The 25,196-nt window shown below is 36.7% G+C and overlaps 1 protein-coding gene across 3 annotated transcripts in view; it reads right to left on the bottom strand.

The window, feature by feature from the left end:
• Positions 1 to 25,196, bottom strand: part of DMD (dystrophin) — a 2,141,216-nt gene that overhangs the window by 555,183 nt on the left and 1,560,837 nt on the right. For all 3 annotated transcript variants that reach the window (XM_084869361.1, XM_084869360.1, XM_084869362.1), the window contains one exon: positions 17,085 to 17,239. In XM_084869361.1, coding sequence (XP_084725487.1) covers positions 17,085 to 17,239 — 155 coding nt within the window. The remainder of the gene's footprint in view (positions 1 to 17,084; positions 17,240 to 25,196) is intronic.

Genomic DNA, 25,196 nt, shown 5'->3' with positions numbered 1-25,196 from the left:
TTGCCTGAATTTTTGAATCGGGCCTCTAGTTAATTAGAAAATGGCAAATGCACATCAATATCAGACTTTTTACCTTACTTCATTACATAGTAATCACACTAGTGCACATATAACTGTCCCTGTTTGAAACCAACTTTTAAGCCGGTATTTTTTAGTGATTGAGCATTGACCTTTGAACCAGGAGATCATGGTTTGATTCCCAGTCAGGGCACATGCACAGGTTGCAGGTTCAATCCCAGTGTGGGGCGTGCAGGGGGCAGCCAATCGATGATTCTCTCTCATCATTGATGTTTCTATCTCTTTCTCCCTCTCCCTTCCTCTCTCTGAAATCAATAACAATAAAAACCACATAAAATTAGAGTTGTAAGAATAAAAGACAACCCATTTTTAAAAGCAAAACTTGGCAAAACTTTGAAATACAGATAAAGAAGATGGAGGAAAACTTTCTTTTCCAGAAAGAATGGCAAATATGGTACTTGCTTAGATGTCCTCTTGGAGCAAGTCATTTTAATGATGTTGACATAGGTTAAAAAAAAGGGGGGGAGGCTAATAAAACTATTTGAAATACAATTAAAAAGTAACAAGTCACCATTCATGATAAAATTCTAAAAAAAAATTAGGGGAATTAGTCTTAAAATGATGCTACAATATAAATATAAGAGGAAAATAAGAATTTCTTCCTTTTCTTTAAATGCAAAAATCTTGGCATCACAATTACAATAAAACTGGGGTTTTGAGCTTGGGAAAGTCACAGGCTCTCTCCATGCTATGAATATTTTGATATTGAAATGGCAATGCATTCAGAAAAGGTTAACTCAGACCTGGAAAATGTTATATTCATTCAGAATATGGCTTAGCAAATTATAAAGATGTCTGTCCATCTGCTTGTCATTTGACAAGGGAGCATGGAACTCAGCCTGAGGAAGCTGTTTTACCCTATGGATTAAGACTTGTACTCAAGAGGAGTCCCAAGCCACTGGTTTGTAAAGGAGTCTGCAAAACCCTGCTAGAACTTTGAGCTTCAACCCTGGTTCTTCACTGCTCTATTGAAAAGCCCTGGCCTCTCCTCAGAGTACATCAGGTCTATCCATCAGGAAACGTTGCCAAGTGAGATTTGTTGGCCAGTTGGCCACTCTACATGAGAAATATAATATATGAAGGCTGATTCACACACATGCCAGTTGGCTGGGTTTCTAGAATTGTCTACCTGACAGGGTACATTATTTTTGTCACAAGCAGCAACCTAACAATTAGGCTAAATGTAATCATTAGCAGGTTGTGGATTATATATTTTGTGTGGTGGGACAATCTGAGTTTGTCCCATGCTATTAAAATGTTGGTGAGGACAGAGTATCAAGGAGTATTAATGAAGTTTTTGTTTCAGGGAAAAAAATTATTAGCAGATCCTAGCAATTATAATATATTCTATTGTTTATTGTTAATCTATTAAAATAGAGACTACTTTTACTAAAGATATCCTAAATTACTTCTGTGATTTATAAATTATTTTCCCTTCATTATAATTGTGGAAATTCTCAGGAAAACAAAGATTAAGTATGAGCCAAATATGCTGTGCCAGAGGATCAATCCCTCTCTGCTATCATCTTCCTCTTTATCCTCCTTTGCTTTCTTTCTCTCTCCCTCCCAGTCCCCCACTCCCTCATTCTTCCTATCCCTTATCTACCAGCTCTCTCCATCTCTCTCTCATTAATCATCAATTTACCAATATTCCCAGAAAAAGTCCCTTAACTTCTACCATTATATGAAGTGAGGAATAATAGCCCCAAGAGAACACTAGGAAAAATATCAAAGTAGAGTCAAAGTTGAATAACACAACTTCTCTTGATTGGATGACAAACATATAGGCATATGCCCAAGTAACAAATTGACCTAATGGTACTTAAGAATACTATTTTGGTAACTCTCAGGGAAATGAGCTCTACACAGCATCTAGGCTAGATACAATTCTATCTATTTTACAAATGCTTACTAAGTACTGATTATTGGACCACATGCCAGTGTCACAAAAAATTCTTTTTGAGAAATTGGTTCCATGGTCATGCTTTGGAGGAATACATTCTATATAAGTCCATCTCTTTCCTAAACACACATACTTTGTTTAGTCACAATGTATACACCATAATAAAAATTCATTAATTCCACAAAAATAAATTTGTTTACATTTACTTATCCTGTTACCTAAACTTTAAAAAAAAAAACAACAAAACAACAACAACAAAGAACCCTTTATTTTTTTCAAAGAATATTTTTATTGATTTCAGAGTGGAAGGGAGAGGGAGGAAGAGATACAAACATCAATAAAGAGAGAGAATCATTGATGGGCTGCCTCCTACACACACTGCACTGGGGATCCTGCCCACAACCTGGGAATGTGCCCTGACCAGGAATCGAACCACGACCTCCTGGTTCATGTGTTGATGCTCAACCACTGAGCCATGCCAGCTTGGACAAAGAATCCTTTCTTGAGGTGACACTTATTAAGAAGCAGTGGAACTAGTTCTGGCAGAACCCCATTTGAAAAAATAAAACTACTTTAGGAAAAAAAAAACTATATTAGAATGCTAAATTCATGTGTCTACCTGATACTATCATCCCAAAGCATTAACCCAACCTGTTTTTGTTTTGTTTTGTTTTTTTTTTTAATAGTTTTGCAACCTCACAAGGCAGCCTGTTCCATCTTTGGATAGTGCTATCATAAAATTCCTTTCCCAAATAAGTTGAAAAATAAACTCTTATATTCATTACAGAGTCATCATTGTGGGTTAGCTTTTCTCTCTGCCCAATCCTGCTTTTCTTATAACCTATAAATGTATCTCATGGAAACCTCAACAAACCTTCTGTACACAACTCTCCACCTTAGGGAATTTTCTTCTCTCTTTCCAGAGAGCCCAGGCTAAGTCAGATTTTGTTTTTATTTTACATCTTGTTTTGACCTTAAGTACAGCGCCTTATATTTACATTTCAGCCTACCACTCCAATTTGTTGAAATCTTTTTGGCTCCTCATACTCTTGTCCGCTGTATTTGCTATTTCTCCCTGCTTTGTGTCATTGGCAAATTTGATAAGAATGCTATCTAAGTCTTCATCCAAGTCACTGATGAAAATATTGAGAGGGACAGAGATGAGATTAGAATATTGTGAAAAGCTGCCAGAATCTCCTTCCAAGTTGATATGTATCCACTAAACAGCATTGAAGGGAGCACAGGCATGAGAGTCCCAGATTTTGGTTTGCAACATCAGTGCTAAGTAGAAGTCAATAGCTATCCTCATAGCTAGAAAGAAAAGGGGCATTTTAGCACGTCTATTTTAACAGACAATGTAGGCACTACTTGCATAGTGTATATTAATAGGTAATATCCCACCACTCAAACCTCATAAAATTATAAATAATCATGAATTCATGATTATTATTGGTCACCTAATTTGTCTCAGGATTAAAACTGTATTTGGTTACTTTAATGGAGGGCTTATTTAATTTAAATGTTTTTAAAAGGCGCTTGTGATAAAGTTAATGCTTAATAGCCAACTCAATTTCACTATTAGATCTAAAAATACTCACAATATAGAAGAAAAACACAACTCCTTAGGTATTGTGGGAGTAGCCATAATTCTATGCAATGTAGGTAATCATTTCTAAAGATGTTTGAATTGGTGCTGTTTGATTTGCTTTAAATGCTCTGTGGCATGAATACACTGACTGGCCTGAGAGTGATACAGTGAACATCATAATAGGGATGTGAAGCTGAATAGTAGAAAAATACAACATGCAACCACTGCTTTGAATGGGAAATTGATTTCCTGGTTAATTTAAATAGCTTTCATCTCTATAGATGAATACTGATGATGGGCAGAATGGCCAGAGCATTAGTCATTGGCTGGAGGCATGAGGTGATTGCATTTTCCCCCTGGTTATTTAATAAGTCATCATGTGAAATACCTCCAGGAAGTATTTCCCCCTCATATTCTTCTGTTGAAAAAATAATAATGCCTGCACATTACCTTACTAAAAAGGTAGGGACTTTTAAAAGAAAAAAATACTCTCTGAAAATGTTTTCAACTATTAATAAATTAAAATAAAAATAGGCCAAATATATTGACAAAAATATCATGAAAGGAAATGCTAAAAAGTGTTGTGTGATTATTTATAAATTTATTTCCTACAAGCAACACTTTATAGTAGGAAATTATTTCAAAATATAGAAGAGACTTCTAAACACAGAACAATGACGTATAAAAGGTAAAAGTAGAAAGTAAAAAAAGGCACAATATAAACTCAGAAACAAGATAGATAGCTCTGTGCATCACACATGGCACAGAAACACAAAGTGTGCAGGGTTGAGGCTGAAGACACAAGACTATTAGGCTTGGGATGGGAAGTAGGTAGTGGCTGCCAGGAGTTCAGATTCTGTTTGGCTCAGGAAACTGAAAATGCTCCATGCATGATAAGGGACCTGAGCCTGGCTCTTTACTTCAATTAGCCAGGAATGGTATCAGGTTTCCCAACTGGTAAAAGGAGGAGCAAAAAGAGTTGCTATTGACCACCACCTAGAACTGCTTAGATAACTGCTTCTTCCACATTAGATATAATTTAAAGGTTACTTTTCACAAAATTTATTTATCCTTATATATAGTATATTCCGCATGATTTTTAAAAATAAAGAATAAAATTGAATTAATGATTTGGAAAAAAATAAATTCCTATTATAAATTGAGTAAGGCCGAAAGATCCCCAAACTATATGATTGTTAGAAATGGACAAATAAAATTATAATGTCAAATGATGATTCTAAACATTTGTCAAAATAACTCACCTTTATAAAAAGGGACTAGAACTAATTTATATATTTAATTGACTATATTAAAGTCTTTGTTGAGAATGATAGTGATGCAAAGAAAATACATTAAATATAAATATAACTGAACAGTAACACAATAGATGCTGTTGTTAACATTACTTATGCAATTAAACGAAGTAAGGGAAACTTTCTCCCATTTGTTTCAATTTTAGACACCATTATATTAAAATTATGAATGAAGAAAGAAAAGTCTGTGTTAGAATTTTTTTCTTTTTTTAAAAAATATTGTTCAGATTATTATAGTTCTTTCTCTTCTCCCCTCCCCACCCCCATAGCTCCTCTCCACCCGTCCTCATCCATAGGTATACGATTTTTGTCCAGTCTCTTCCCTCACCCTCACAACATTTTCCCCCTAAGAATTGTCAGTCCACTCCCTTTCTATGTCCCTGATTCTATTATATTTACCAGTTTATTCTGTTCATTGGATTTTTTATTCACTTGATTTTTAGATTCACTTGTTGATAGATATGTATTTGTTGTTACTTTGTTGTTCATAATTTTTATCTTTACCTTTTTCTTCTTCCTCTTCTTAAAGAATACCTTTCAGCATTTCATATAATACTGGTTTGGCAGTGATGAACTCCTTAACTTTTCCTTATCTGTGAAGCTCTTTATCTGACCTTCAATTCTAAATGATAGCTTTGCTAGGTAGAATAATCTTGGTTGTAGGTTCTTGCTATTCATCACTTTGAATATTTCTTGCCACTCCCTTCTGGCCTGCATAGTTTCTGTTGAGAAATCAGCTGACAGTCGTATGAGTACTCCCTTGTAGATAACTATTTTTCTCTTGCTGCTTTCAAGATTCTCTCTTTGTCTTTTGTCCTTGGCATTTTAATTATGATGTGTTTTGGTGTGATCCTCTTTGGATTCCTCTTGTTTGGGTTTATCTGTACTTCCTGGACTTATAAGTCTATTTCTTTCACCAGGTAGGGGAAGTTTTCTGTCATTATTTCTTCAAATAGATTTTCAATATCATGCTTTCTCCCTTCTTTTGGCACCCCCATAATTTGGATGTTGCTACACTTGAAGTTGTCCCAGAGGCTCCTTATACTATCTTCACATTTTTGGATTCTTTTTTCTTTTTCTTTCCCAGCTGGATATTTTTTTGTTTTTTTGCTTCTTCATATTTCAAATCTTTGACTTGATTCTTTGGATTCTCTAGTCCACAGTTGGATCTCTGTATATTATTCTATATTTTAGTCAGTGCATGGTTAATTTCTAGTTGGTCCTTTTTCATATCCTTGAGGGTCTCACTAAATTTCTCAGAGGTTACTAGAAGATTCTTGAGTAACCTTATAAACATGGTTTTGAACTTTATATCCAGTAGTTTGCTTTCCTCCATTTCTTTCATTTGTGACCTGTTTCTTTGTCTCCACATTTAGGTTGCTTCCCTGTATTGATAGAGTGGCTTTCTGTGCTAGGTGTCCTATAGGGCCCAGTGGCTCAGCCTCCCTAATTACCTGAGGTGGACACTCTTGGTACACCCCTTTGTGGGCTGTGTGCATAGTATTATTGTAGCTAAGCCTTGCTTGTTGTCCGTATCACTGGGAGGAATTGACCTCCAGGACAATTGGCTGTGAGGATCAGTTGTGTCTACAATAGGAGAATTTCTATGTTGGAAACACCCTTATGGGGCAGAACTTGCTTCAGTGGGGCTTTGGTGCTCACTGGGTCTGCCCCTTGAGTGTTTCTCTTATGAATGTGAAGAGTTATAATCTGGATGGTCTCACTCTGACCACTGGGTACACTGGCTTTTGGATCTCCAAGGAGGTGCAAAGTCAGCCGCTGACTGAGGCTACCCAGTGGAACATACAGAGAAATCTGCAGATTCCTCCTTTTGGTTTGGGGTTTGGAGTTGCACAGATGAGGCCCAGCTGTGAGGCAGTGTAAGCTGCTCTTGAGCCTTGGGCCTTCTTTTAGACTAGAGGCTCTGGGGCTCTCTGACCCAGCTGCAGTATGTTAGGTTTTAGATTACAAAGGGCCAAGCCATTTATATGCAAAAGCATCTGTGTACAGCTTGGGTGGGGTTATAAATTGGGTGGGGTGGGGTGGGCTCTCAGGGAATCACCTGGGCAGAGAAAACAGCAATGATTGACCATCAACCCTTCCCCCAAGAGGTTCCCGGGTCTCTGTATACTGTGGCATTGTGCAGAAACGATTGCTGCAAGCACATCTGAGCTACCCTAGTGTTCTAGCCTGATGCCAGACAGTCCAGTTTCTCTCCAGGTGAATCTGGGTTCCCAGGTACTCACCTGGAACTGGAGTTCAGAGCAGTGGGGAGCTTGTGTTTCCCTCCTGATTGAAAAATGACAACAGTGTACTCAGTTGCCAGCCCCTTTCCGCAAGCATGCCTCCATACCTCTGCATTTCACTTCCTTACCTCCGCACTTTCTCCAAGTCTCGGTGTGCTATTCTCTGTTCTTCCAGTTGGATAATTTCCACTCAGCTAGCCTTCCTGTGGTTCTGGATGATAACTAGTCTTTTAGTTGTATTTTTGAAGGGGTTGTGAGCAATATTAAGTTCAGGCGTTTATCTATGCCACCATCTTTGTTTCTCTAAAGTTTTTTTCATGGGTAAATATCTAAGCACATGTTGTGGTGGGCTGGTGAACTTGGGTCAGAACTATAGGACTAGGTTTGAATGAAAATGGCTAGTTGGCTACATCACCAGGCAATTTTCCACATCAGTAAATCACCATGGTATAGTTCCAGATCTCTCCCTTTGCATGTAAGTCCTGCAAGCTAGAAAGTCTGATTACTTTAAGGGAGATGACATAAAATGAAACAGGCAGTTACCACCATGAACCTTTTATATCTGTATGGATAATGATACTCCCTGGCCCAGAGCCCCAAGGATCCCCATTACAAGTATTATATTATCCTATTATAAGATTGTAAGAATTCTTATTCTTCATAATCAGTTGTGAATATTGGGTCTCAGCAGTATAAAAATGGGAATGCCTTATAATGATATTCATAACTCTTCCTTGAAGAGCCAAAAGAAACTTCCTTATACTGCCAAAAGAAATGTACATAAAAGAATTTCTAGTGCATTGTATTTTTTAATACTCTACCAAATCCTTTTAGTCCTTAACATGAAATAGAAGGTATATTTTCCTGAGAAGGATTAAAATCAAGCTACTCTAAATCGAGAAGTTTGAGCTGGTAGCTTTAAGGTAATTTTTAGCTTTAATATTTATGATCATAACATGCTACAAATATATTGTAAGCAGTCCCTGACTTAATAAGATATTGTATTTTTTAAAATATATTTTTATTGAAAAAAATATTTTTTTTTATTGATTTCAGAGAGAAAAGGAGAAGGAAAGAGATAGAAAAATCAATGATGAGAGAGAATCATTGATTGGCTGCCTCCTGCATGTCCCCCCAATGGGGATCGAGTCTGCAACCTGGGCATGTGACCTGACCAAAATCTAAATGTGACCTTCTGGTTCACAGGTCTACAGTCAACTGCTAAGCCTTGATGGTCGGGCAAGAAGTTGTATTTTAAATCAATATCCTATTAGCATCATATTGCATTATTTACATAGCTTAAGGGCAGAAGCAAATCTTCATCCTTTACATTTTTGGAAATAAATCAAAAGCTATTTAGTGCCAACATCTGATTGTTTCATTCAATTCACAAGCAATTATTGAGCCCAATTTTTGAGCAAACACAAAGTGTGGGTAATACAATAATATAGTACTCTTTTGATGATAAAATAGCTCCAGCAAAGGAATTTCAAAAATGTTTGAGAAAAGATAGCATTGTGGCTAGAGCATTAGACTCTTTAATGAAGTTCGCATAACTGTCCCTCTGCTAATAAACAAACTGACAAACAAAAATCTGTGATAGTATTTGCTTTTCTTCCCTAGAAAATATCAAAGTTATTAATTTATTAAATTTTTATTTATTTGTTTTAGATAGGAAAGTAGGTAGGTAGGGATGGGGGAGGGAGGGGGGGATGAAGAGAGAGAGAGATGTGAGAGCGATGCATCGGTTGGTTGCCTCCCATACACACCCCGACTGAATGATGTCAATAGTATACTAATGGTTTCACTGCTCCCCTTCAGTCTAATATAACAGAGGAGTGCCATTCCTCTGCTCAAAACTTTCCAATGACTCCCATCTCATTCAGAGGAAAAGCAAAAGTCCTTACAGGGCACAATTTAATTAATCATCTACTACCTCTCTGAACTCATTCTCTACTATACTCCTGTTCACTTGCCCCTTTCCAATCACACTGGTCTCCTTAAGGTTCCTCCAACTTGCCAATTGGAGGCAAAACAACTAAAAGGCAAAATGCCATAATGCATCAGGGCATTTTCACTTATAAGGACCCTCTGAGACTTATTCCTTCAGTTAACAAGACTCACATCCTCAGGTTCTTTAGGTTTTCCTGAAATGTAATCCTTTCAGTAAGATTTTTCTTAACTACCATATTGAAATACTCGCATACTCACATTTCTCTCCCACCTCTCTCTCTCTCTCTCTCTCTCTCTCTCTCTCTCTCTCTCTCAACTCCTTTCCCTTTTTATTATCACTTGACATATCACATATTTCACTTTTTTATTTGTTAATGTCTGTCTCCCATTTTATTCTTCCCAGAAGATAAGCTTCATGAAGGTGGGGATATTCACCATGGTATACCTACGACCAAGAACTAAACCAACCTAGCACATACCTAGTATTGAAACATTTACTAGATGAGTGAATGAATTCTTAGGATATTTAGGACAGATGAAATATACTGAGCTCTTCTATGTGCTAGGCATTGTGCCAAGCACTTCACACTTAATTATATTGATTTGAGAAGTAGGGGAATTGCAAAATATTATTATTCTGGAAGCCAAGGAAGGGCAAGTTTCAACTAGTAGAGTTAATCAACAGAATTAATATTAAAATAAAATAGGTAACTAAATGAAAATAGGGCAATTAGCTATTATAGAAGTCATTGATGATCTTAAGGAGTACCTCTTTTCAGTAAAGTGGTGGGGTTGGGGAAGCCAGATTAAAGTGAGTCAAAGAATAACCAGAAGCTGAAGAATAGGAAATAGTAATGTCAATTACTGCTTCAAAAATTGATGGTAAGGGGATACAAGCATATAAAAGATGGTATTCTAAAAAAATATATTTTATGTTGAGGGAGTTTTGAACGTGATGGTTGGCTGAAAGGAGAAGCAAGAAGAAAAGAAATAGAATATTCCAGAGAAAGACAACACAATGTTTACTAAAAGAATATATTGGAGAATGTGAAAGAGATCCAGCATCCAGCTAAAATAGCTCTTTGCTGCACACATAATAGGGATCCAGAGTTTTCTTCCCTTCCCTTTTCTTGTTTCTTGAAAGTAAAAAAGAGAAAGGACATAAAAATAGAGAAGCAAGAAGTGCCTTCACCATTGCCAAAATGGAAAACACAGGTGATAATTTTTTAGTTTATCAAATATTAATTGTATTATTAAAATTGAAATGAATCATTAGGGAGGACAGGAGACTGCCAAGATATTATTTAAGCACTATTTTATTTTTATGTATGTATATGCATATGCACATACATATGTGTGCATGTTCACATATACACACTATATCTTTCTAAAAACCTAGAGAGGTTGTTTAGGTATCTGGGAGCTTTTGTGAGGTGCTTTCAGCCATGTTGAAACTTCTGACACTAGGGCCAGCCCTCTACTTGATCAGTTTGCTCCTGGATGATTGGTAGTTGTAGAAACCCTCATATAGCAACAGACAGAAAACTCAGAGTTAATGCTCATTTCTTGTTTAAAGAGTGATCCCGGAATAGAAATAAGAAAATGAAATCTCATAACAGTGTCATCATAAAGTCATCAGCCAGCTGGCAGTCTTTGAAATCTAATCCTCAGAGGCTTCTCACAATAATTTGTAATATTACATCTAATATTATCTTATCCACCAATTCATATCTGTTCACAGAGATTGAAGAGCAAGAGATGAAGTTGCAGAGGCCTACATTTCTGTTTGCCTCCCGTACACGCCCTGGGTGATGAACACATATTCCTTATGTGTTAAGGAATAGGATCAAGGAAAGAAAATACTTTCCTACACAACTCACAGTGATGATCTATGTTTTGATATGTATTGTTAAAACAAAATATTTTCCTACATAGGTCACAGGGATGATCTATGTTTTGATCTGAATTATTAAACTACAGAATTTAATTTAAAAAAACCACTTGTTCTTTTATTCATGAATGATAGATGAATTTCTTTTAGGCCCACATGACTATTTATAATGATTTATATAAAATAGTAAATAAAGGTCTTATCAAAGCTAGTGTGGAACCTGAAGATTCCTCTGACCTATTAATAAACTTGAACACTAAAATGTAAAAAAAAAAAATAAAATAGTTGACTTTTATTTTTGATTATCTTGAAACTATAGCCTGACAGTATATGATGTCAGAGTAAAGTTCTTTCCAATTACATTCTTTATATCTTATTTAACATTCAACAATTTAAAACTGAATTGAAGTCTTATTGCTTTTAATAGGCTTTCAAATGTACAAAAGTTTTTTGTTTTTGTTTTGTTTTTAATATATTTTATTGATTTTTCACAGAGAGGAAGAGAGAGGGATAGAGAGTTAGAAACATCGATGAAAGAGAATCACCGATCAGCTGCCTCTTGCACACCCCCTACTGGGGATGTGCCAGCAACCAAGGTCATGCCCTTGACCGGAATTGAACCCGGGACCTTTCAGTCCACAGACTGTTGCTCTATCCACTGAGCCGAACCGGTTTCGGCCAAATGTACAAAAGTTTTGTATCTATTTACCCATATGATTGAACGTTTCAGTTTAGGCAATTCATTAGTGTTCAGTAGTGAAAACTGAACTGTTAGCCCAGCCGGAGTGGCTCAGTTGTTGAGCATTAACTTATGAACCAGGAGGTCATGGTTGGATTCCATTCTGGGCTTGATCCCCAGTGAAGGGCATGCAGGAGGCAGCCAATCAATGCTTTTCATCTGATGTTTCTTACTCTTTCTCCCTCTCCGTTCCTCTCTGAGATCAATAAAAATGTACTTTTAAAAAAACTGAACTATGAGAAATAATGTAATCAGAATGATTTCAATAGAGTTCCTTCTACCTGAAAAGCCTTGGTTATAGATACTTTCAAAGATATGAGATACATTTTCATCATAACCTGATATCAATATAAATAATCTCTTTTAAAAATTGTGTTTACAGAGTTCACAACAAAAGTGAAAGTGTTTATATCCTGTAATAGTTGTAGTTTTTGAGACGTTAAGCACCAACTCTAGAAAATGGATAAATAAAAGAAATAAGGTAGAAACAAGGGAACAGAATAATGTGAACAGCTTTGTTAGGAAACAGTTTTTATTTATAAAATTTGGCAAAAACTCCTCTTGAATGAATATAGCATTTAATTGTTATAAATGTGCCCTATAAATGGCATAAGTGAATGTGGACAAAGGTGATCCAGAGCAAGACTGTCCACAATTTTCTGTGATGATGGAAACCTACTTTACACAGTTCAACATATAATTCCTGAGCACTTGCTAGTCGTCTGATGAGGTGGATAAAATAAATTTTAAGTTTTATTATCATGAATTTGCATTTAAATAGCCACCTGTGGCTAGCGGTTACTATACTGTATAGCACAAATTTAGAGGAAGAGGATGTTACTTCACTTCTGGGTTTAACTGGGCATGATATTGGATTAAAAAGGTCGAAATGCAAAAGATCACATAAAGAGTTTTCTTATTCTTTATCTAACTAGTATGAGATCTGTAAGAATGTAAAATAAGAGAAGCTGTAGTCAAGTTTAATGTGTGCAGTTGACAAACACAGCATAAATAGAATGTGAACTTCTAATGTAAAGGTATCATTAACAGGGAATACCTTTCAGGACAGCCATTAAGCCCCAATGGCACATTACTATTTTTAAAAATATATATTTTATTGATTTTTTTACAGAGAGGAAGAGAGAGGGATAGAGAGTTAGAAACATCGATGAGAGAGGATCATCCATCAGCTGCCTCTTGCACACCCCCCACGGGGGCTGTGCCTGCAACCAAGGTACATGCCCTTGACCGGAATCGAACCCAGGACCTTTCAGTCCACAGGCGGACACTCTATCCACTGAGCCAAACCGGTTTCGGCTGGCACATTACTATTACAATCCTATGTGAATATACTGTACAAATATATTGTACATGAATATACAAGTTGCATGAATATACTGTATTTACTTAACACTTTGAGTGGTTCTTTCAAGGTAACTTCATGTTGTCCAGTTACAGCATGCCAGTTTGTCAGTTTATTCTTTCCATGACCTTTGGCAGACATTCTCTATTGGCTCTACCTGAATTCCTGGGAACCAGAGATGGCTTTGTGACATAATTTTGGCCCTTAAGTTCCTGGGAAAGCCATCACTTTCCTGATATAAGCACTGCCTCTTCCCCTTCTTCTTTCTGCTGGAATGCACATGTACTGAGGAAAATGCCAAGAAAAACATGGAGACTGTAGGAATGACATCGCTGAGCAAATGAGCATCAGCATCTGCCTATCTCTGAACATCTCATTGAGACAAACAGACCTCTATTAGGCAAACTATTGAATTGTGTTTTCTGTTAGTTGAGAACTGGAGGCCATCCTAATGTAGGTTCACCAAAACATTGCAGTGTTTTTTTTTTTGTTTTTTTTTTTCGTCTCATTTACCTGTTGAATAAAAATGCTTAGGGGGTATTTACTATATGCCAAGCTAAGTGCTAGGCAAATATGATGTACAAGCAGCCACTGTGCATATTCTCACAGAGCCAACATTCTCATAGGAGACGGAGACCAGCAAATCTTAACTCCAGTATAGTGAGATAAGCACTATAATAAGGGGCCAAAAGGGCATTTTAAGTATTATTATAATGAATTTACATTCAATAGCCACCTTTAAATAGCCAACCCTAAAACATGGTAATCAGGGAAGGTTTCCTGGAGGAATTGGCATTTATACTGAGATCTGGTTATTAGGTAATTGAGAAAACAAAACATGGATATGAGGAAATAAAAATAGCTCTATGTTACTTAACTGTATCAGGATGGGGGATGAGAAATAGAGGGAGAGCAGAAAATTAGGGCCAAATCGTGCAGACATTGAAGTTATTTAAATGAGTGTGTGTTGTCTTCAATTAATAATGAAGAAGCCATTTGAGGCTTTAAAAGCAGGACGATGAGTAACATGAATATACTATATTTAGGTAATCCTGCATTCTATATAGAGCAAGCATGTCAAACTCAAAGGCTAACATGGGCCATGTAAATAAGGTTTAAGTTTATGTGGGCACATAGAAACCCCCCACAAGTTTCACTTTTCATAGAAACATAGGTCTATTTCAATAGAGTCATGCTGAATATAAAGGGCTTAAATAAATGAGTAATTATTAACATAAAATAGAACATTTTAATAAAAATTAATATTTTTATTGAACATTAACTTATCAGACACTGAATAACTGCACAAATTAATAAACATAATGCAAATAAAGTTTTTTTCTTGTTCTCTGAAAGTGAAGTATTTTCAGTTGAGCACACCAAACAAGTCAGTAAAAGACTAATGACATGGCAATTGGCTGCTAAAATATTTGCTGCTAGTATTAGTGGAGAGAAATGGTGCACCTGCATGTAGGGTGCTTAGGGAAATGAATGCAACATGATTATAGTAATCAGTCATTAGTGAACATTGCAGTTAGTTATTAATAATTATGTATAACAGGATATTGTAAAAATTAAGTTATGGAATTTTTATTAAAACTCTTCTTACATACCGTTATATTGACTGGGCCACAAAAAATATTGTTGTGGGCCACATGTGGCTCATGGGCTGCGAGTTTGACATGCTTGATGTAGAGAATGGATGGGAGGTAGGAAGTCCAGAAGGAGGGAAATCAGGTGAATGAAGTCATTCAAGTAAGACATGACAGTCAAGGGATAGCTTTGAAGAGAAGGGACTGAATTTGAAAGCTATTTTGAGAGCAAATAGCTTTGTAATAACTTAGCTATTGGGGTTATGAAGAAAGAATTAAGTATGAACTTCTGCTTTGGTAACTGAATAGGTTGTGGTAAAGTTCACCAGGGAGGGGTCATTGGAAGAGAAGTAGGTGACATTTGAAGACAAAGATTGTAAGAGGGCAAAGGTGAACTCAGCGTTGTGTCTATTTGGTTTGATGTTTCTGAGGGACATTAAACTGGAAGAAACCAGTAGGATATGCAGGCCTAAAACTCAAAAGATGATTCCAGCTGCAAATGGTATAAATGGGTAGTCATAAGCAGACTGAAACCACACAAGTGGATGAGTTTTCAGAGTATATGAGAGAAAGGAATAAGACATGCCTTTAGAGGCATGAGCCAAAATTAACTTGGCAAATTGCAGATTCTGTATAGACCAGCTAAAAATGTAATTTGGCTTCTAACATTCTATTTTACTTTACCCGTTAGAGAAATAATCGTATACTTAAGTGGTAGCTTTTTAGGGACCAAGTCAAACAAATATATAAACTGGAAGCTCTTCCTCTGAGGAATCCAAAGATCTTAATAAAGTGATCAAAAGAACTGAGAGAGGTACTTGGAGATTCAAGCAGCATGAGAATGTGGAGAGAGCGGTCTGCCAGAAAGAGTGGGTCAATGTGATAGACCTCCCCTGAAGCCTTGGTTTTGTGCTATGGACAAGCTTTACTTTTTGTCCCTTCTTAGTTTACATTCCCTAAACCCACCAAATTAATTTTTATCTTAGTTTTCTTTTCTAAAGATGCTTCTCTTTGAAAAGCAGGTATTTCCCATTGAAATCTATTGGCTGGGATACTAATCAATTGCATATTAATAAGTGTTTCTGTGCATACTAGGCCCTTGTTTAATTGAACAAACAGGTACCTGGTCTCTATTGGGATCAGCAAGTCTAAACTTTGCCATTGAGAGGAGGTTCTCTCTTCACTTCAGGTTAAATCTTATTTTCCCTGGTCATCTAAACACCATCTGGAATTTTTTCCCCCCCAGAGTCACCAGTTTTAATCAATTCTCACAGTAGTTTTCACTTTTCAATCTCTAACTCAATTTCAAGGTTTATTTGGTCTCTTAATTTCCATATATCAATAGGTCATTACTCCTAACTTTCTGCTCTTAGTTCAAAATCTGTGTTTTTCTTTTTAATTTTCTTGATGGTGGCCTTTTCTTCTTATGAAAGGCCACCAAACTGACTTCTTCAGTAATTCATGTCATCATCTGGAACACAGCTATCTTTCACTGGGTTTTCCTCATCATTGTATAAGTACTATTTTTGCCTCTGTTTTCTGACAGAAGTAAAAACGAGTACCCAATCATTCTCAAGTTATCATAGCATGAACAAGGTAATGCTTCATTATGCAAAGAGAGTTATCATTCAAATACTTACCGGTACCCTATTACGGTGGTCGGCAAACTAGTCAACAGAGCAGCAAACCAAGGCTCGTGAGCCACATGTGGCTTGCGATCCTCTGTTTGCTGACCACTGTCCTATTATATTAACTGGTTCGGGATTTGTCAAATAAAGAAGATAGCCTATATCCTCAGGGAGTTTACACTAATGTGAAGAACAAATATTAAAATTTGTGATATAATTCATATTTTTATTTTTAATCAGGATAGATGTTAATGAAAGAAAAACACAAGGCGTTAAGAGAATGGCTAAAGAGACAGGACCTAGTTTGAAAGGATGATGCTCTAAGAGCTGTCAATTTACAAATATATATAATGAGAAATAAAGTTATGAGCCATGTTACACACTACATAGATTTTCCCACTGTCTGTGTGGAGTGAGATACAATAATGGCACTATGAATAGTTATAATTCCAATGTGACTTCCTTGTCAAATTAAGGTTGGGGCAGAACGATGGAATAGAATTGTATTTCTTTGGGTAGAGTCTCAAAGCAGACTTATAAATGGTTCTTTTAGCTATAAATCACTATTTTGGTTGTGTGTAATCTCTTAGAAAAATAATATAATTTCACCAGTTTCCTCATCTTTAAAATAAGAGGACATAGGCAAACCTGTAAATTTCATTGGATTATCATCTTGGATTCTCCCAAGCCTGATTTAGCAAGATTGGAAAAACAAATCTGCATTGTCCACCCAGTATCACCACACCATCATTATAGCCAACAATAGTTTTAGAAATAATGTAATTCATACCTTTTCTGAATGCTTGCCCAAGAGGCATTGATGTTCTCTGTAATTATGTGCACTTTTCTGGTATCATCTTCAGAATAATCCCGGAGAAGTTTCAGTGCCAAGTCATTTGCCACATCTACATTTATCTTCCACTGGCGGAGGTCTTTGGCCAGCTGCTATAGATGCATATAGGAAAGAGAATGGATGTCAGCTTTCTCTGAATATTCTAATTGGAGTTTCTTTTTTTGTCTTCCTAAAAATCACTTATTAAATGTTTTTCAGGTTATAACATAAGCTTGTTATAAAATGAAAATAACTTGTGATATATCATCTGTATATGGCATTGTGTGCCCACTACCCAAAGTCAAATCTTCCATCACCATATATTTGACTCCTTTCACCCTTTACTAACCCCCGTTACTGGCTTCCCTCCTATAACCACTATACCGTTGTCTGTGGCTATAGGTTTTGCTTGTTTTTCTTGTTTGTTCATTTATTATTTTTACTTTTCTATTCCAGATATGAGTGAAATAATATGGTTCTTGACTTTTTCTGTCTGATTATTTCATTTAGCATGATATTCTCAAGATCCATACATGTTGTTGTGAATGGCAATATTTCATCTTTTCTTATGGCTGAGTAGTATTCCATAGTATATATGAAATTGTACACTTGAAACCTTTATAATTTTACTAACCAATATGATCCCAAAAAGTGTAATTACAAAATGAAAAAAAAAACTAGTACAAATATGTATAAAGATTAAATCTTAAAATGTTTCTTAAGTAGTTTCTGAGTCCTCAAGTTAGAACATGTCTATATGCTGCTTTTTACCTAGTATGTGGTCTAGTCTATCCCATTTTTAGTCTAACCCATTTTTCTTGACAAAACTTTTCAAATGCAGCATGTTGAGTAAGAACCAGTAACAGGTATTTCAATTTAGTAGCAATTAATTGGAAATAAACTGATCTTAATTGTTTTTATCAGGAGATAAAAAGACTATAAAAATAAGCTCCCATATCATTGTTGAATATGTGACATACCAACTCTGAACAGAATTCAACTCTTCATTAACTTGTTGAATTGTTTTTGTAATTAGTGCCATCTACTGGTATTCAACTAAAGCTGCATATTGAAAATATTGAACATCAAAGGAACAATGGTGTTATCCCAGTTATGAACTTTTTGAAGGATAAGTTTACTCATATTACTTTAAAAATATTCTACTTTAAAATTAGAATAAAATTTCAAATATAAGAATCTTTTAAAACTAAATGACCTATGTATCCTTTGACAATTTAGTATTATCCAACTATGTATTTCATCACTTAAAATATCATACATTAAATAAAGAAACAGACCAACAAACACTTAGCTGGAAGTATATTAAACCCAAATTTCTATTAAGCATTCGGACAAGTGCATGGAGAAGGCTTTTAAGCATTAAGCTAATATTAAATTGCTTTAACAGTTTTATCAAACTCAATATGCTGGATTAAGCCATTGATAAATGGACAAAGGTATAGGAACAAGTCATTCAAAGGAGAGAGAATAAAGAGTTTTTATAAAACAAGAAAATGACCAAACCCCAACATATTTATGACTTAGAACCAGCAGAAGACCAGCTGGATCCAACATGGCAACTAAATTCACCTTGCTGTAACCCCTAGCATCATTTTATTCTCATTGGAATATGTTAGCATACTAAACAACACACCCCAGTGCTGCCATGATGAAACAGAAAGCCTATATAAAGACACAACATCTGCCTGGGCTCTTCAGAGAAGTCTTCTTCCCTTTCCCAGAAAAAAACCCGAATATTCATCTCCCGTATTGAATGCCCCACACTTCCATTAAATGAGCCCCATTAAAGAAGTAAACTCCATGAGGGAGGGCTGCTTTGCCTATGCAGTAATCTTCTCTCTGCCCAAATCTACTAATAAACTACTTTTCACTGTAAATGCTAAAAATAATTAACTTTAAAAAACCAACAGAATACTGAGTCAAGATGGCACAATTTTACACCAATTAAATGAATATAAAATAAAATCCAAAGCTAGAAAGACTAGGAAAATAAGCACATTCATGAACTACTGCTGGGAAAAGTATGTATTAGGGTAATTGGCAATAGATATCAAGTGACATACAAACCCTTCCTTTCATTTACCTAGTAATCTCACTTTTGGTGTTTTGCCCTAATCAAATATTAAAAGAAGAAAGATAAATACATTGTAGGAATAAAAATCTTTATTAACTAAAATAATAACATAATGCATCAACCCAGAGGTTTCCTCTGCAGTAAATGTGTACAGAAATTATAAGTAAAAGACAGAATATAACATCTATCTAAACTGTATTTCTTAAATCTGTAAGAATGCATACTCATGAGCAAGAAGGGCAACAGAGGAAATTGAAAAGTAATGATTCTGAAAAGTTATCATCCTATATAATAAAGAGAGAATATGCTAATTGACCCTTACAGATTGCAGGGCCAAGAGACACAAGATGGTGGCTCTCAGTCCCCTCAGCCCACCAGCCTCCCAGGGCCAGCCCAAGGTTCAGGCAAGCCTTGGATGGCAGCTGCCCAGCCACCCAGGGCCACCTGAGGCTCAGGTAACCAGGCCAGTCAAGGCTTGTGCTGCCGGCAGTGGCAGCAGCAGAGGTGTGATAGGGTGTTGCCTTCCCCTAATCACCAGGTTGCCTTCTGCCCCTAAAGGCTCCTGGACTGTGAGAGGGGGCAGCCTGGGTTGAGGGACCCCCCTCCAGTGCATGAATTTTCATGCACCGGGCCTCTAGTTTCTTTTAATAATTGTTCTTTTATGTTACTACTAAAGTGTTTCCCCAAAAATAAGACATCCTCCGAAAAGAAGACCTACTTACAGGTTTCCTTCTGCGTGAAATATAAGGCATCCCCCGAAAATAAGCCCCCCCCCCCCAGGCTAAACATGAGAGATTTGGTCCACTGATTCTGAAAGAAATGAAGTCACAAGAAATTCACCAGGAAATTCAGGAATTGGATTGTCATGATGATGTTCCAGAAGATGATGACATGATTGTCATTGAATAAATGAGTAAATTCTTGATACTGTAGGATTCACAGTTTGTCTGGTTTGTGTTGACAACTACCATACTACCGTACCGTATACAGGTAATAAATTTCCTTTATTTTCATTTAATAATAAATGTGTACAGTATTCTTCTTCATGGAAAAATAAGACATCCCCTGAAAATAAGACCTAGCGCATCTTTGGGAGCAAAAAATTAATATAAGACACTGTCTTATTTTCGGGGAAACAGGGTAGAGGCCTAGTGTATGGGCAGGGGGGAGGGAGATCAGACTGAAACAGGCAGTCCGACATCCCCCAAGGGATGTAGTAGTGCGTGAAGTGGCAAGTGTTTGGGGGAGGATCTGGAGCCTGGGCCAGGCACCTCGCCGATCCCACTAATCCCACACCTGCCACTGCTGCTGATCAGTAACTGCTGCTTGGTAGTGCTGCCATGGAAGCGGGAGAGGCTTGCGCAGCCACAGCTGTGCTTGCCAGCCATGAACCCAGTGACTGGTGCCCATTAGTCAGTTGAGCAGTGCTCCCGCTATGGGAGGGCACTGACCACCAGGGGGCAGCTCCTGCATTAAGCATCTGCCTCCTGGTTGTCAGTGTGCATCACAGTGACTGGTCGACCAGTTGTTTGGTTGTTTAGGCTTTTAGATATATAGGTGATATTTATATAGTAATAAAAAATCAAATACTAGTGCTTTTAGCATAGTTTCAGTATCTTTGGGTGGACTCCTGTTCCTTGAAAATATATAATCTATATAAAATCCTGCATTTCTCAGTTAACTGGAAAATCTTATTCTAGCATCAAACAGAATTACATTTATTATATGTAGTAAAAAAGACCCAGATAACCAAATGAATACTGATCAGCTAAAACCAATACCACTAACTTTTGCTATGAACGCAAAAAGAGAGTTTTTACTTATAATTTATTTATTTTTAAAATATATTTTTATTGATTTCAGAGAGTAAGGGAGAGAGGCAGAGATATAGAAACATCAATATGAGAGAGAAACATCAATCGATTGCCTCCTGCATGCCCCCTACCAGGGATCGAGCCCACAACCCAGGCATATGCCCTTGACTAGAATCAAACCTGGGACCCTTCAGTGCAGAGGCTAATGCTTTATCCACTGAGCCAAACCAGCTAGGGCTCAATAGCCTTTTAACTTCTAGTTTTGTTATCTGCAAAACATGATGGGGCTACTCATTCTGCTTATGCCTTAGGTTTGTCATGAGGTAAAAATCAAAATCAAATTGCTTAGAAAATTATAAAACAGTATACTAATATATTTATGGACAAAATGTCATCTAAATATTGGGTTTTTAGCTCTTTGTATATACTGACTAAGAGATTAACAAAAAAAATTTAGCTCTGTGAGCTAATAGCTAAGAGCTTATTTGCTCTTAGATCCATTCTCTGCCCATTTCCTACTCTACTTGGTACTGCAGATGGACTAAACCACTTAAGGGATCAGAATTTTTCAGGATTTCTTGCTAGCTGGCTTCTAGCTGGATTTGGCAGGTGAGAAGCCCTAGTGTGAAAAGATAAACCATGAGGAAAGGTGAAACTAGTGGATCGCCCCCTCTTTCTATGTGGGCCATGTGTTCTTTGTGTCTCCATTTCCCACTGGACAGACCCTCCCTCTGTAGTTTCAATATCTTTTGTGCAGCTTGAACAGTGGGCAAGTTAGCACCAGATGGCTCTGGGTTCTAGGTTTTGGTAACACTTGTTGGCCCTCCAGCCCTTGAGGTGTAACAGCTTCCTGATGTTGCTAAATTCCAGGTTGCCTCCCCGTCTCCTACTGGGTTTCTCAACTCCTTCATTAGTCATGGAACCAGTTCTCTCTTTGAAATATCTAGTATGGTTTCTAGACTGCATCCTGATGATACAAACTGAAAGAAATCTCACAGAAAATGACCAGACGTACAATTACACAGGAGAAATTTAACCTACTAATTATGTTACAAAAGAGAAAGTTAATTATCATCTGTGCCTCAGTTTCATAAAATACAAAGCATATATTTTGAAAAATATCACACTTTACATCTTGCAAACTTCTTTCCTGTTTCAGAGGAAGAAGTTACTCTTGTGCTATGGGAAGCTGATGCATCTGGAAACTCATCCTCCCCTTCGTGTACTACTGCTCTCTTTGTGTCTTTTCAATCTCTAGTCTCTTAGCAAGGTCTTTCTCCATTGCCTTTAAACACAATCCCTCCCCCACCACTAAACAACAACAACAATAAAATCTGCTCTCTATCATTTTCTTTCCCTTCATAGTTATGCTCCTTAGAAGGCAACTATTCACTCATTAACTCAACTTGATTACATAAGTGGTACTCTATAATTCATCAAAATCAGGTTTTGCCATTGCCACCCACATAAACTTGTTCTGACAGAAGCCACCATAGCAAATTGGACTATTAGCCTCAATTCTTTACTGCACTCTGTATCCATGCCCTTTGTGATGTAGCTTTGAATTTCCTGCTACAAAAAGCCCTTATCTTCCCTGCCCTTGACAACGAATTTAGCCATATGTCTTGCTTTGCCTAATCCTAATGAGATGTTAATAGAAGAGACACAAGCAAAGGTTTGAAATGTGCTCTTGCAGTGGAGATAGTCCTTTTGTACTTCTACCATGACCAGGAGACAAAAATGCCCAGGGCTAGCCTGCTTATCCCTGAAGAAGGATGAGTGGAGAAGAACCACCCCAATCAACCTGCACACTGAAACAATGCCACCCAAGCAGAAAATAATACATATTTGGTTTATTAAAACAATAACTAAACAATTTACTTCTAAGTTTGAAGGTGTTTGTTATGCAGCATTTTTGTTAAAATAGTTAACTGACTCAGTTACCAATGGCCAATGTCTGTAGAAAGTTATAAGTTCTTATTTACATGATTTATTTGCAGCAACCGGTGCTATTGACTACTCTGCTCTTCTTGAGGCACCAGCCTTTCTTAGCCCCTCTTTTGGATCTCCTCCATGCTCTATTATGTTTAAAGTTTTTTTTTCTTTTTCTGCCTGTCCCTTAAATGTTGGTGTTCCCCAAGGTTCTGTCTCTAGTCTAATCTTCTTCCTCTGCAATTTAAGTTAATCCTCAAATGGAGGAGGAGGAAGGGAACATATTCATAGTGAGGTTGCATCATAATTTTCCCTTATATTCAAATCTTCTGCCCCATTGCCAATGCCTTTGGTGAATCCCTCATCATCTCTTGCTTGGGCCCTGCAATAGTCTTTTTGTTGGTTCCCTCCCTCCCCTCTCAAACTAGTTCTTCCATACACAGACATCTGCTTAAGAGATCTTTTTGCAATGCAAGTAGAAACACATTACTTCTCTGTAAAAGCTTTCACTGTCTATTACCTACAAGACAAAGTTCAAACCTCTCTTCTTGGATTACATGGCCCTCAAATATATGACCCTTACCTATACAATCACTTTCATCTTTTGTTATCTCCTTTCCTTTTACTGAATCCGATAATTGCCCATATGAGAACAGAAAAACTCTGAAGGGTTGAGTGACTTGTTGAAGATAACATCCTAGTCAGTGAAAGAGGCATTGCAAAACTGCAGGTTTCTTGACTCCAATATTTCGGGTTCAATCTAGTTAAAGAAGATATGCTTCCATATAAAAGAATTTCAGGAAAATGATTTGGTTTATTATAATTGAACTTTGAAGAATAAAAAATAATCTTCTTGATGAGTATAGCGAGATGAAAATTACTGCGTATAATAAAGTAAGACATTGCCAAAGACAGCAGAAAATAATACATATTTGGTTTATTAAAAAATCACTAAACAATTTACTTCTAAGTATGAATTAATGTTCTATAAATCTTTATTGGGGAAAAAGAAACAATTTTTTCCTGCCTGTGTGAATTAAAATGACCTATAAAACCTTTTTATGGATTTATAATAGAAACATTAAAATATCTGTAAGGAAGCTATTTCAAAAGTAAATCTTCTCACCATTAACTTGGAGACTCATCTATTAAACCTCTGACATTACCAAACAACTGTTTCAGAAGGTAACACTCTATACAGGGCATACTATTTAAAAAAATGGCACTCATTTTCCAGCCTACTGGAAATGATTTATCTTTTCAATAGCTTTGAGGACTACATACTAAAGTTGTTCCTTTTTTGTCCTTTCAACAATGACTATAAGCTGAGAGTAGGCTAGTAAATGTGTTATCGGCCAACCCATTAGAGTTCCATTATTTTCTGTCTTACATGGCTTCATGTAATGAATTTTTATAATTAAACTAATGGCATACAATTTATTTCCCCCCTCTTTACTTTCAGGCCCCATTTCTCTTCCAGCTTCTTTAGAATACGTTTTGTACAGAAAAAAGGGAAGAAAGGTCTCCAAGTGCTTCATTACCTTAATTTCATTATGACATTTTGGAAAGCATTCTCGTTATCTGGCCTCTCATGTTAATTTGCTGAGTTTATGAAAAGGCATAAGAAGTGTTATAATTAACAAATCACCCAGCTACCTCAGACATCTAAGAGAAATTTGGTAGAGAGGGCGTGGAAAGGGTTGGGTGTAAATGACTCCAGAGAGAATGCCAGAGGACAGATTCCCCAGAAAGTAACATTTTCTGCACTAATTTTTAGATTCCATAAACCTACTGTGGTAGAGTGCATTATTGTTCACAAACATTCAGTGACTTTTCATGCTAGAGGATTATACATCTGTGCCCCATTGAATCAGAGAAGGCAATGGAACTGATTTTTAGCTACTTGTTACTTCCAGGCAGAAGGTTTAAGAGCTAATGGTGCCCAGCTGGTGTGGCTTAGTGTTTAAGCATCAACCTATTGAACCAGGGGGTCATGGTTGGATTCCTGGTCAGGGCACATGCCTGGGTTGTGGGCTCAGTCCTTAGTGGGAGGCATGCAGGAAGCAGCCCATCAATGATTCTCTCTTATCATTGATGTTTCTCTCTCTCCCTCTTCCTCCTCTCTGAAATAAATAAAAACATATTTAAAAAAAGAAAAAAATACATAATTAAAATAAAGAGCTAATGGCATTATCCACTATGTTCCCTTCTTCTCAGATCATGAAATTA

Source organism: Pipistrellus hanaki (genome assembly GCF_964339955.1).
Source record: "Pipistrellus hanaki genome assembly, chromosome: X".
Classification (NCBI taxonomy): Eukaryota; Metazoa; Chordata; class Mammalia; order Chiroptera; family Vespertilionidae; genus Pipistrellus; species Pipistrellus hanaki.
The sequence above is the reverse complement of the archived record's forward strand: the minus strand, read 5'-3'. Positions and strand labels throughout refer to the sequence as shown.